The sequence below is a fragment of the Callionymus lyra genome, chromosome 12 (assembly GCF_982586985.1).
Source record: "Callionymus lyra chromosome 12, fCalLyr1.hap1.1, whole genome shotgun sequence".
In the NCBI taxonomy this organism is placed as follows: domain Eukaryota; kingdom Metazoa; phylum Chordata; class Actinopteri; order Syngnathiformes; family Callionymidae; genus Callionymus; species Callionymus lyra.
The window spans coordinates 11,664,285-11,678,527 of NC_141829.1; the positions used below are offsets into that span (position 1 = coordinate 11,664,285).

The following is a 14,243-nucleotide window of genomic DNA, read 5'->3' on the forward strand; positions in this document are numbered from 1 at the left end:
TACTGTCCCCTGAGGTGCTCCTGTACTGCACACCACAGTGTCAGACTTGATATCTTGATATTGATACTTGAAGAAAGCAAAGTAACACAACATCAACGAAGAACTCATTTATTATCAGCTAGCACACACACACACACACAGTCACTCGCTTCATTACACAACCACACATTTGGCAGGATGTGCAATTACATTTTTTTTTGTTAGAGACAACAGAATCTTAATACATCGTATTGGAATGTAAATGTTATAGTTTTTAGAGAGAGTCAGTATTTCACGTTGATAACTTGACACACAACAAATAAAAGCAAGTCTGTTGATAATCTCATGGAGAAAACAACCACAAATAGTTTTGTAGTCAACATGTCACGATCCTCCTCGAATTAGACCAAAAGACAAGTGTGTATTTACACAAACATTACAGGATAACACTGAATTATTTCTGCCAAAACAACGCATGGTTATTTGTATCAAAACTGTCTCGACGTCGTAAAGGTTTAGTAAAGATATTACTTGATATTAAGTGTTTTTTTTCCAAATCCTTGTGCAGGCTCAAGAATAAACGCTCTCAGATTAATAATTTCAGTCAAAAATATTGTCTAGAAGTGTTTAAAAATCGGTGATGCTTGTCGGCCGATGGTGACGGAGGTCGCGTCAGTGTGTGCACGAAAGTGTGTGTCGAGGTGTGAGAGGAGATCACAGCTTGGGCGGGTTCGCCAGTTTTATCTTGAGGTTTTCGGCCAGCTTGTCCAGGAAGTCGAAGGTGTTCAGGTAGTCGGCGCGCGCCACACTGAGGAGAAAACACACGAGGAATTAGATGAAAATACCTTTTTAAGATCGTCTCTTTGATCTTAAACATTGTGAATTAAACACACGTGTTTAAGACGCATTCATGGAACAAACTTGACAATTCAAAGCACAATCCTGTGGTTCAAATGAATGAATATCAGGATACATGTGTTTGGCCACTGTAAGGTAATCAGTGGCAGAACATGCATTTCATTTATACAATTTATATCGAACATAATCTCACTTTATATCAAAGGCTAAAATTGTAAACGCATCTGTTCTACAGTACCAAAATCTACCGTCAGAGGTCAGTGTTTCTTCAAGTGAATAGCGTGAGAAAACGTTATAATTTCAAAAGTATCAGGGTAAGTTCACCCAAAATACAAATTTCATATCTCATTTTCTACTCACTCTCATTTAGAGTAAGAGTTGGGATTATTTTCAGAGTAATCTGGTCCTTTTTGGAGGTATAGTCAAAAATGTTTGTTCATTTTAATGTAGCGACTGGAGCTCAGTTGTCGCTTTAAAGCAAGTTCGTTTTTTTTCTCCATTCAAACATTAACGATCCAAAGTGACACACAATGTTCTTCACACGTATGTTGATATGAACTAACTTTGCCAGGCCTTTGATACAGATGGCCAGATCCTTGGTCATGGATCCGGCCTCGATGGTCTCGATGCAGACGGCCTCCAGAGCCTCAGCAAACACTCGCAGCTCGGTGTTCTTGTCCAGCTTAGCCCGGTGGAGGAGACCACGGGTCCACGCGAAGATGGATGCTACGATACACAGACACATGTATGTTGTTATTCTCTGCATGACACACACAGATGTAGGAATCATTTACCGATGGGGTTGGTTGAGGTTTCTTTGCCCTGCTGGTGTTGCCTGTAGTGACGGGTCACTGTGCCGTGAGCCGCCTCTGACTCCACGGTCCGCCCGTCAGGACATATCAACACACTGGTCATCATTCCCAGGGAACCATAACCTAACACACACACAAAATGGAATATTAAATCACTATATTTTTCACTTATTTATACTGTTAGCGGCTAACTAAGCTTTCACTTGAGTATTTATTGGAGAATGAATGTTTAAAAGATTAGCTTCTTTTTTCTAAACTACGTTTTATCATTGCTTGTTGTTTCTCACTAACTTTGTTATTGAGAAGCTAGCTGCTAACAGTTAGCACAACTTGTTAAATGTAACAAAACAAAACAACAGAAAAGTTTGTGTCGCGAGGCTAAATGCTTACAGTTGGCACAAATTGTTAAATAAAAAAAAACCAAACAACAACAGCAAAGTTTGTGTCGTGAGGTTAAATGCTAACAGTAATCGCAACTTGTTAAATTTAACAAAACTAAACAACAGAAAAGTTTGTGTCGTGAGGTTAAATTCTAACTGTTGGCAAAACTTGTTAAATTTAACAAAACAAAACAACAGAAAAGTTTGTGTCGCGAGGCTAAATGCTTACATGTGGCACAAATTGTTAAATTTAAAAAAACTAAACAACAACAGCAAAGTTTGTGTTGTGAGGTTAAATGCTAACAGTTAGCGCAACTTGTAACAAAACAAAACAACAACAGGAAAGTGTTTGTTACAAGGCTAAATGCTAACAGTTAGCACAACTTGTAACAAAACAAAACAACAACAGTAAAGTTTGTGTCACGAGGCGCAATGCTAACAGTTAGCACAACTTGTAACAAAACAAAACAACAACAGTAAAGTTTGTGTCACGAGGCTAAATGCTAACAGTTAGCACAACTTGTAACAAAACAAAACAACAACAGTAAAGTTTATGTCGCGAGACTAAATGCTAACAGTTAGCACAACTTGTAACAAAACAAAACAACAACAGCAAAGTGTGTGTCATGAGGCTAAATGCTAACAGTTAGCACAACTTGTTAAATTTCACAAAAAAAACAACAACAACTAACCTTGTTCTTGAAAAATACTAGCTTCTAACAGTTATCACAACTATTTAAATTGAACTAAACAGAAACATTTAACAGTAAATAACTAGTAAAAGCTACTATAAATAACTAAAAGGTTCAAGTCTCCAACCTTGGGCGACAGAGTCGGACTGAACGTCCCCGTCGTAGTTCTTGCAGGCCCAGATGAAGCCTCCGTCCGACTTCATGGTCTGTGCCACCATGTCGTCGATCAGACGGTGCTCGTACCAGATCTTTTTGGCCTCGAACTGAGCCCGGTATTCCCTGAAACATACACATGAGTGTTAATCACCATCATGAAGTAGAAATGTTTTTTATTTTTATTATCTCACTTCTCGTAAATCTCCTGGAAAATGTCCTTGAAGCGACCGTCGTATTTCTTCAGAATAGTGTTCTTGGTGCTGAGGTAGAGCGGCCAGGCTTTGGTCAGCGCCATCTGGAAGGAACTGTGGGCGAAGTCTTTGATGGACTTGTCCGTGTTGTACATTCCCAGCGCCACCCCGCCCGTTCCTGCACGGACATGTGGACGTTCAGTCAACTACAAGCGTACTTTTAAGACGATAAGAAGAAATCAAAATGTTTTCATTTTCACAAAAATAAACGCCGCGACAAATGTAATCTATTCTGGTTTCACTTGCTGACATTAATCTGATTTTATTCGGTACATGGAACTCAAATTCACAATGTTTTAGTCCGACACTGCAAAATAGGTAACGGATAGTGTGTTTATACACACAATTATGGTGTGTGAAGTCACAAAGTAGAATAAAATGCGCCTTAAAATAAAATGGTCCATAAAACACGGTACTAACACTACTACACACTAAGGCTAGAAATAAGTAAGTAAGTAAGTAAGTAAGTAAGTAAGTAAGTAATAGCTCATTGTAAGGCGCCTTTCTAGACCAGGGCCAGAATTTAAAAATTGATTCTGGAAGAAACTGGCAGCCAGTGAAGTTCAGGATCGGGGAAATGTAAGTTCTTCTACTAGAGCAGGTCAGAATTCTCGCTGCAGAGTTTTGTATCAACTGCAGGCAAGACAGCAGCTTCAAGAACACACAAATCATCATTAATGTTTCATAATGACTTGTGAGCGAAAAGATACTTCTTTTGAAACAATTGTACTTTGGAAAAGACGTTACTTAAAAGGCAAACTTTCACTTCCTGTTGAAGCTTTCCAGCTCCATTTACTTGGAAGTGGCCTCTCAGCTGTCAGTGTCCTGTGAAGTGAAGCAACCTAAATAATGCATGAAACTAACAAGACGACCAAAAGATCGGTTGAAGATGCAATTTTTTGCTGCAATATACAGTGTTTTTACCCAAAATTTACATCATTTTATCACTTGTAAATATCAGAAACCGTCACCATTTTTGCTTTGAAATGTGATGGTTGTCGCCTTATAAAAGATGAACGTTAATATGGTGACCTTGAAAAAATGATGGTTGTCAACAATTGTAAAAAGACATTCAAGTCTGTGATCGGGTTCACAAGATGAAGTTTGTTTACATCAGATGTTGGTCAACATGTTCACTAGAATAGAAAATATCAAGTCAAATAAGACGACGGTTCGGATGTTTGCAGCTCACGAATATTAATGTCAAGTCGGTTTGTGAACGCTTTAAATGTGAGCTTGTGTTTGCTCGAGTGCTGTAGCTGAGCTGTTGACTAGAGGAATAAATACCTTCAAAACGGTTGACGACGAAGTTGACAGGTTCTCCGTTCTCTGGCGTGTAGGTCATGGTTACAGTCCCTGGTCCTGGAACCACGAAGTCTGTGGCTTTGTACTGCAGACGGTGGAGAAGAAACAAGGAGACATTAGAATGTTTTATTTCATCTGAACTCAGATGCAGAACTAGTTTAGGTCCTGGAGCCCAGAGAACATACAAAGCAGGCACTGAAGGATTACATGATCCGTTCTTCGTGACTCTTAACCTACATTTTTCTCTCTTGAAAGATTTGGCAGTGAGCCAGAAAAAAAGAGCCAAATGTGGAACGTTGTGCTCCAACATGTTGGTGCAGACTAGGGGTGTGTATCGGCAAGAATGTGTCATGCACATCACAATACAGGGGAAACGATACAATATATCGTGATACTGTAGGAACAAGGATATATTTGTAGTATTGCCGAGTACTTGACTCTGGTGTTACAGTATTTACAGACCACATGACTCTTGAATGAAGTCGTAACTGCTTTCATTTGTTTTGAAACTAAAATATGTCCAAACATCAGTTTTAAAAGCTGCTGGAGTCACTGTATCCTCTCATCCACAGTCATCGCCGGGATCTCATGGAATTGTATTATGTTCCCTTAGCGGCCTGAGGTTTAATTGCAACACAAACATAAACAAATGTTGTGAACATTTGGATGTTAATAGTGAAATAAAAATACATTTTAAAAACACAAATTATTTTGTTTATCGAAATTTAAACTATAAAATAACTTTCTACAAATAAAATGTGATCTGACAAAAATAACACAGATACTAGGGGTCTAAATAAAATAACGATATATCGCAATATTTTTATTCCCAATATTCAATAGAACTGTATTGAAATAAAAAATAAAAAAAATACAATTTTACCTTTGAAATAACTTCTTGCTTGGATTCAAAGTTATTTGATGGTTTATATTTCAATATTGTTTGTATGAAAGACAATTAACACTCAAATAGTGACACCGTTTATTCATTTTTGTGGTGCAATTTAACCTCTCATTCATAATTTTTTCTGTGCCAAAGTAAGAACAAAACCGGCAAAATGGCAGAAATGAATGAAAAAGAAAGGATACACCATCTCCAGCAGATGTTTGGAATAAATTTTGTTTTAAAACAAAGTTTAAAGTTGAAAAAAATGCACTTTATTGTTAATATATTTAACATTTTTTGTTAATGTTTTGGGGAGCACTTTCCTACAAGAACTTTCACGTATCGCGATGACTACGTATTGCCAGATTCTTACCAATACACAGCCCTGACTGTTACAGTGCCATATATTGCTGTATTGTTATCCTCTAACCCCTCGACTCTACCTGATCTCCGTGAGCGTGTCTGCCGATGATGATGGGCTTCACCCAGCCGGGCACCAGTCGCGGGATGTTCTTGCAGATGATGGCCTCTCGGAAGACGGTGCCGCCCAGGATGTTCCGGATGGTGCCGTTGGGCGAGCGCCACATCTGCTTGAGCTTGAACTCCTCCACCCGCAGCTCGTCCGGGGTGATGGTGGCGCACTTGATGCCCACGTTGTAGCGGCGCACCGCCTCGGCCGCCTGCACCGTCACCTGGTCGTCGGTGGCGTCGCGGTTCTCCATCCCCAGGTCGAAGCTGAGGCGCAAAGAAGGACAACGTGTGAAAATTTGGTCCACAAAAATATATATATTAGAGCATCATTTTTGATCAGATTTTTAAGTTTTACCTCAGTATTTAACATTTAACATGTGGGCCATAAATCGCTGCATTATCAGGTTCAAGAGGTCAAACCTGATTTCCACAGTTGGAGCATGAGACCCCCATAAACCACAGCCCTCAGGGTCACTTTAAGCTGTGGATAATGATGGTCGACTCCACGAGTCAAAGCATGAAACTTAACACAAACAATGCTGCTATTGAAACAGATATGCACAAATTTACATCTAACTTCGCTATCCGACGCCCCCAGAAACTAGCTCCACCTGTTGCACCTGATTCCCTGGAAAGACTCCAGTGAGCCACTGAAACTAGATCAAGTCCCATTGTTGCTAACATGGACTTCCTGCGCAGGCAAGAACTGTGAACTTTCACCCACTTCCTACTCCCATCCCCCCAAAGTATCAACGCTAAAGATGCAACGACATGAATTGATGGCAGAAGGAAAAACTTTTCAATAACATACAGTTCGAACTTTGTTAACTAAAAAAGGATTTTCTGAGACTGAAAAAGTACGAACAAGATGAAACTCTTTCAAAAAGTTGACACGAAACCTTTAATAATTTACAAAAATATTATTTACGTTGCGTTAACTAACTTTTACATTTATTTTTCATGCTTAAGAAAACTCATTTTTAAGCAATTTTTAATCTCCAAGTGATACCAACGACTACAGCAGCCATGGACATAACACGTCTAGAGATAAAGTTTAAAAATATAACTAATGATATCTTGATAAACGATACCAAGTTTAGCTTAAAGATTAATTTAATGTGAGAAAACTATTTCAACACATGTTTAGACTTGAGATTTTAATGTCAAATAATTTATTACAATTCTTAAACCCAAAAATTCTTACACAAACTAAATTACAGATATGAATTTATTTATTTTATGAATTTTGATTGAAACCAGATGAAGCTGTTTGCTTTATTTGGACAGTATTTTACACCACCCTCCCTCCAGGTTAGCTATAAACATTGAATAAACACTGATGTAATTACCGATGCGTCTTGTACACAGAAGGTAAATAGACATATGAGCAATAACCACGAGCCCTTCAGTGCAAAAATCAATGATTCACTTTTACAATTCTGCCTGAGAAATGATGAAAGTGCAACAAGAAATATCCATAAATGTTTCAGAAAAGTCAAAGTTCAGCACATTTTTCTGCAAAACAAACACGTGCCGTAGGTTAACTATATGAATGGTTGCACAAAGTCCATGGAAAAGATAACACAAATGAAGTTTGGTACAGTTGTTACAATGTAAATCGATATGTATGAGGAGTTTTACAAGCAGGAATTGTGGAGCAGGCTAGAATAAATTAATATTAAAAAAAAGATAGTAAACATGATCTTAAATCATTATTTACACTAAACCAACAGAAGCTAAAACCAACACGTTGACACAAATATGAACTTTATTTTTTAGTCCCAGCAAACATACAATATTCAGGGTCCAAAAGTCCAGTTGAGTTCTGGACCCAGAATAATGTTCAGGGAAGCTACAAATTAATGTGATGACACGCGTGTCTCTGCAAACTGTCTCATATCCTGAAAAATTATAGGTGATCCAAAATGTTTTTTTAGATTAGCTAAAATGCTAGCATCCAATCTAAAGTACCTTGTTAAGTTGTAATACAAGTTTTGTAATAAAAATAATAATAACAAGAAGAATGAAACTACAATGTTAGGAGATTAGTTAAGCACTTTTTATACATAATCGTTTCTGCGCCTTTTTTTTTTCATAAAAAAGTTTTAATTCTATAATATTTTAGATTTAAAATCTCCCTTGATGGAAGAATTTTCATTGGTGATTGTCCTGCTTTCGTCACTTCCTATTCCTGTTTTGTTCTTCAAATTTCTGTCAATAAGCAGTTTCTGATTCTTAGTAAGTGTTAGTTAAACTTCCCCTTAAATCCACCTAAAAATAATTAAATTACTTTTATAATAATCCTAAAATATTCTTCCCATGACATGCATCTTTTTTTGGTCCTATTTTACATCTTATTTGTATCACAAACACTTCCCTTTATTCTTATGAACAACTCACAGGTTTTTCTTAAATTGTTAAATGTCTTATTGTTGATGATTTTTGAAGCTAAGGCCACAAAAATTTCTCCCAGAACCCACAGACAATATTGTGCAACAACGACCTCTTAGTCTGGAATGTTAGGGAGATGAACGGTCTCCAGAAAAAACAGGTCGGACCAGAAGAAAGGAGACACTGACTAAGTATCTCAAACACCCGTCCATACATCCTCCACATCAACATAGTCACCTGTGCAGGTCGAGCTCCAGATAAGGGAAGATAAGTTTCTCCTTTATGAGTTCCCAGATGACTCGGGTCATCTCGTCTCCCTGCATCTCCACCACCGAGCCGGCCTTGATTTTAGACATCTTGAGATCTGTTGATAAGATTAAAAAAAAAAAAGTCAACAACAAACATCTTCTCAATGAATGAAGCCATTCATGATCAGAACAGTGACTCAGCACAATATTCTTTAACTACACGATCCTTTCACGAGTGCTTAAACATTGATGTGGATACAAAATAAATCTTTAAAGATCTTTAAAAACAAACAATGTGTAACCAGCTTGATGGAACATAAAGTTCTGTGAGAGTTACATAAGTATTCAAGGGTCTGTGGGGAGGAGACTTGGAATCATTGATATACACCAGTTATTTCAGATGTAAGTGTCATTTAAAAACAATTAAATGAGCAAAGATTAAACCACCAAAGATTTACAAACATGTGAATATACAAGAAACCTATTTGTTGCATTTAAAGCAGATTCTCAAAGGGATTAAAATCCTTATTTATATTTGCTTGTCGTTCACTACTAATGTCGTAGTGACGTGTAATGGAAGATAAACAGTCGCTAACACGACAGCAGTTGTATCGTAATAGTCGTTAAATAATTTTACCAATAACGTTCCGGGGGTCCACGACACAGAGAAAAGGAGGATGAGGAGGAGAAACTGGATCCTGGACTTCAGGAGCTCGACCGAGCAGCTGTAGCAGAGACACCTCACCAGCTTCCTACTCTTTTGCACAATGACAAGCGTTGGACCAATCAGAAACAAGGGGGTTATCGCCAACAGCCAATCGGATACGCCCACACAGTCAGAGCTGGGAAATAGGGTAAAGGTGGGCGGGTGTTGCAGAAATAAACAGATCTGATTGGCTCATAGGATGAATGGGACGAGCTTGTTATGAATGAGCCTGTACGACCTACTCCGCCACCTACTGGTCGAACGCAGGAGTAATTCAGAGAAATCTGCTCGTTTTATTATTCATTCATTTTCATTCATTCATTTTATCTCGCGTGGTCCCTTCATGGAATAGTTGGGAATTAATAATTTTCCAGATACAACATTTAATGCAATAAAAACTTGGGAATTATTGTGTTGTTGAAAAACTCGACGAAAAAGGCCACATTCCTGTCTGAAGTTATTTGAATGGAACATATGAATTAGGAAAAATATCTTTACCTGGACAAACTTAATGCTGTTTAACTTGTTTGGCACACATTCTTACATCTTTTAGTTATTTTTCCTTTAAGAAAGATCTTAAGATGTTTCTATTTGTTCAGGCTTTTCCTTGATTTTCTGGAACTACTGTTGTGTTATCAGTTTTATCTTGACCTTTAAAATATATACTTTATTGAATATTGTTTTGATTGTTTAAGCGCTTTGTGACCCGTCTGTGGTCTGTAAAAGCGCTATACAAATAAAAATTACTTTCTTACTTACTTACCTCTTTAAAAAAAAGAAAAAAAAAGACATAAACCCTTGGTTCTACTTTATCTGTCAACATAATGTTGTCATTTAAATAAAGTAAGTAAGTAAGTTAGTAATTTATATTTATATAGCGCTTTTCCAGACCAGGGTCACAAAGCGCTTAAACAATCGAAACAATACTCAATAAAATATATACTTAAAAGGTCAAGACAACATTAAGAACAACACAGGAGTCTCAGAAAATCAAGGACAAGTCTGCATGAATAAGAAAGTCTTAAGATGTTTCTTGAAGGAGTCAGTAGATCATCAAACACAGAGATCGTTCCAAAGCTTAGGAGAAACAGCCTGGAAGGATTTCTCTATATTTTACATTCAAATAAATGTAAATTATTCATTAGTTTTTTCGGTTAAATTCAATTAACAAAACAAGCAGACAACTGAATTTTAAGTGACCATTATTGAGAATTACATGTGAGTATTTGTTTTACGTCAATAGCAGTTGGTGCCTTGGAGTTGAATTGATGGTTGTTGATTTATGGAAGAAAACAGGATTGTCAACTGAGCTAAAATAACACAATAAAAGTAATTTATATGTACTTTTAAGTTCATTTTTTCAAAACTTAAATTTAATTTGTTTTCTGTATATACAACAACACACAAAAGTGAATGCAAAACAACAATGAAATGTTTAAAAATAAATAAATAAAAACGAATGGTAAAAAAAAAAATTCATTTATTTACTAGAGTCAGACTTATTTTAAATAGTCATGTAGTCTTCTTTTGTTGTATAAATTTGAATCATCGTCATTTTCTTATTTTTACATCTACAGCATCTATTTTTACATTTAAAGCTATTTTCTTCTTAATTTTATATTTTTTTACGTGAGAAATTTCATTCAGTAAGATGCAGAGTATATTATATTCGCCCATTATTTTAATGTTGGCGTTTCCTTCTTACACCAGTTCAACATGGTATGTGAAGAGAAGTTACAGAAATATATATGTTTTTGAAAGCTGTACCCAGTCTTTTAACAATTTTTTAATGTACTTCCTTCCCAGAATGTAGTTGTTTTTTTAGGAAACAGACAGAAAATATGAGAATAGTGAACATCAATTTTACCTCATTCAAACCAGCAAGGTTGGGAAATAGACTTATTATATATATATTTTTTTATTCTCGGTTATATATCATCCCATTTTGTTTGTTTTCATTTATCATCATTATTATCATTTATGTTCAGTGTATTATTTCAGTCTAATTTCGCGAGGCCTCAATTTAATAATTAAGACTAGGATTAAAAATGAGAATAAAAATAATCAGAGCAACTCATTATAAACTTAAATATATTAAAAGTATTTTTGATAATGTGATACAGAAAGGAGATGAACATATATCTGTAATTTAAAAAAGTACAAAGATACGGTTTTTTCGTAATACAATTTGATTTTTCATTGATTGATTGTAATAGTGTTGCAGTTTTAACTGACCTGAGTCTTCATCTCACAGCACAAGAAGACGCACTTACTACTTCCAGCCGCTAGAGAAGAGCATTTCTCCTCCTTTACCTCCTTCCATTCTCACGCAGACGTCTGGGTTACTGTGGTGCTGAGGAGAAAGAACAAGTCGTTCTGTGAGCGAGGCTTTTTTTCAGAGAATTGTGACAAAGCAATTCAGAACAATTACTTGTGTTTCCTTCATTGGAGTCAACGTCAGGATTGGAACAACAACAAAAAATCACATTGTAAATGACGATAAATATGTCACAATCAATTTACAATTGTTACATCAACATTTTTATTCTCAGTATTATCATTTATCTGTATTTTATGCTGACTGTTCTCTTCACCTTTATTGGCCTATTTGAACATTTCTATGGTTTTGAAGCTTATTCCTCGCGACAATAATAGAAATAAGGATCAAACAATAGATGATTCAGCAATTTTACTCGTATATATTTTAATAAACAAGCCACTTATAGCGTTACAGTAACGCTGAGGTGATGTTTTCTCTGCATCCATTGACAGATGTCTTCTCCTCCCTCACGTATCTTCTCGTCAATGTAATGTTTTCGTTCATCTCACTGCTTAATTTATAGTTTTCTTCTTCACATCAGCACCTCTTTGTCTCTTTGTTGTCTCCACTTTCACTTGGAGAGCGGACCACGTGGAAGACTGTGAGGGGGGCGTCACGTGACTCTCACGCTAGTGTGTGTGTGTGTGTGTGTGTAAAGAGAGAAAGTGAGGGTGAGGAGGAGCCTGATGCTCTTAGATCCAGTCCTCACACCATCAGCACCAGCACTCCATCCATCCTTTCTTTGGTGCGCACTTTTCTTCTTTTTTGGTTCCGCCGCTTCCAGCCGGACTCCTCTCCTCTCCTGGGGGGTGCACAGGTGCATCCTTGGGTTAACATCTGACCCCCGTTGAGACGATTATGGTCAAAGCCCCCGCGGTGCCAAGGTGGATCCGCCGCGCGTGTCTCGGATCGGTGCGCTCCTCCAGGGGCTGGGATGCGCACCCGGAACCTCGCGCTTTCTGCCCAGTTTCGGGTCCCAGCAAGAGTCTAGCGCTGGCCCGGGGCGCCGAGGCAGGAGGACCCAGTCCACCCGGAGCAGGATGCCGGTGATGCGAGGGCTGCTGGCCCCGCAGAACACCTTCCTGGACACTATCGCCACTCGCTTCGATGGAACCCGTGAGTACCTGAACGCATCACGCTGTTCTGCAAGTTTAGAGTCGATTGAGTTTGTTTTTTTTGTTTTCTTGCTTGTTGACCCCTGTTGCCAAGAGTACCCTGAAAATATGTTGCACGATTTCAAACCTTCGTTTAAAAATATACACATTTTGATAATTCTGATAATGTTTTTAAATACCTTATCTTTTGAATCAAATGCGTGAAGAATTGTACAAAAGTCTTAAAACCCTTTACACACACGTTAGTCCCAACGTGTGTTTGATAGTGGTGTGAATTATTAATAATTATTAATAATTAATTAATATTTTTGACAATAATTTGCTCAATTCCTATATCGTACTTTTAATTGACTCTTTTTTTAATTAATACATTCATACTTACACAATCATCATACTTAGTACAATCTTATATGTCAAAAAATGTTGAAATTAAAATGTTGAATTAAATATATTTTACGTTTAGGCTAATCTACTTTATTATACGTTTATAAATAAATATTTAGAAATCTGGCGTAGCTATACTTTTCCTTCCTTTAAAAAAAAAAGATTAAGTAAGTTGCTTCAGCGAAAGATAAACATAAGATTTTCTTTCAAGTCACAACTAAAAACACAATGTGTTAACTAACTACACTTTATACAGACCATATTTTTCTTTGGATTTTATTTTGAATTATGAAGACAAAACAACACAACATAATTCACCCCTTATTCACTTTTTCCCCTTATTCATAAATTTTTTGATCTACCACAATAACGAATAAAATGTTAAATGGAAGTGTTTTTTGGGAAGTTAATTACACATTGAATGAATTTATCTGTCTTTATTGATAACTTGACAGCTCTAATATTTACATATTGAGGTGCGGAACATCTCCAATGTGTATAATAAATACGTTTTTCTCTGTTGTGCAGATGGTTTTATGGGTAAAAGTCCCAGTGACAAGTGTTGTAATGAGGATGGATGGACTCGAACTTTAATAACTCTCAATGCTGTCTTTTGGTGTTTAACACTTAACTCAATTCTTGTTTGTGTCAGGTTGGCTTAATTCTAAATTTGTCTTCTCCTGCTTTTGCATACGATCTCTATCCACGCCAACTTCTTGGTAGCGCATCAGAACTCATCGCGAGTCCTCGGGTTCTTCTCCTGCAGCAGCAGCTCCAACACCTGCTTCTATTCGCAGAGGTGCCTATAATGAGGCGTCCGGCGCCGCACATGCGTCTCTCATTATAATTAACACCGTGAATGTCAAGATCTCAGCGTGGCCTTTCTGCCTGTCAGGAGAGGCGGGGGAGTGGAGGACGGTAGTGGGAGATGATGATGAGGGGGCTCAGGAGTTTTGTTTAGTCCATGTCACTGTGTGCTACGAACAGGCGGAGGCGTGGAGGAGTCAGCGGGAGCACCTGCTGCTGTGATGATGGACAAACACTGAGGCGTGGATAACACAATGTTATAAAAAGTTGAAACGGTTGAACATGAGGACAACGAAAAGTTGGTTGTTAATGCCAACATTGTGTGGAAAAATAGGGTACATTTTTATTATTATTATAAAAAAATGATGTGTTAATTTATTTTGTCGATTATTTTAAAGATGGTGTTGGTTGAAACAGTTTTTGAATAAGATAAATATTTTTTTTCCACGATTGTTGTTGTTAGTCTCACTGACGATATATAG

General features: G+C 37.2%; 2 protein-coding genes across 2 annotated transcripts in view; one reads left to right on the plus strand and one right to left on the minus strand.

Moving 5' to 3' along the window:
• Window positions 1–92: 92 nt before the first annotated feature.
• idh1 (isocitrate dehydrogenase (NADP(+)) 1) lies at window positions 93–9,174 on the minus strand. Its single transcript, XM_087804328.1, has 9 exons — window positions 9,067–9,174; window positions 8,419–8,545; window positions 5,763–6,054; window positions 4,416–4,518; window positions 3,069–3,246; window positions 2,849–3,000; window positions 1,632–1,772; window positions 1,401–1,563; window positions 93–787 (listed from the first exon to the last, which is right to left on the minus strand). The coding sequence occupies exons 2-9, from the start codon at window positions 8,535–8,537 to the stop codon at window positions 694–696; spliced, it is 1,242 nt and encodes a 413-aa protein (XP_087660454.1). The 5' UTR covers window positions 8,538–8,545; window positions 9,067–9,174; the 3' UTR covers window positions 93–693.
• A 3,071-nt stretch (window positions 9,175–12,245) lies between these two features.
• kcnh3 (potassium voltage-gated channel, subfamily H (eag-related), member 3) overlaps window positions 12,246–14,243 on the plus strand; it is a 109,094-nt gene continuing 107,096 nt past the window's right edge. Inside the window, exon 1 of the mRNA XM_087804335.1 lies at window positions 12,246–12,571. Coding sequence (XP_087660461.1) covers window positions 12,496–12,571 — 76 coding nt within the window. The 5' untranslated portion in view covers window positions 12,246–12,495. The remainder of the gene's footprint in view (window positions 12,572–14,243) is intronic.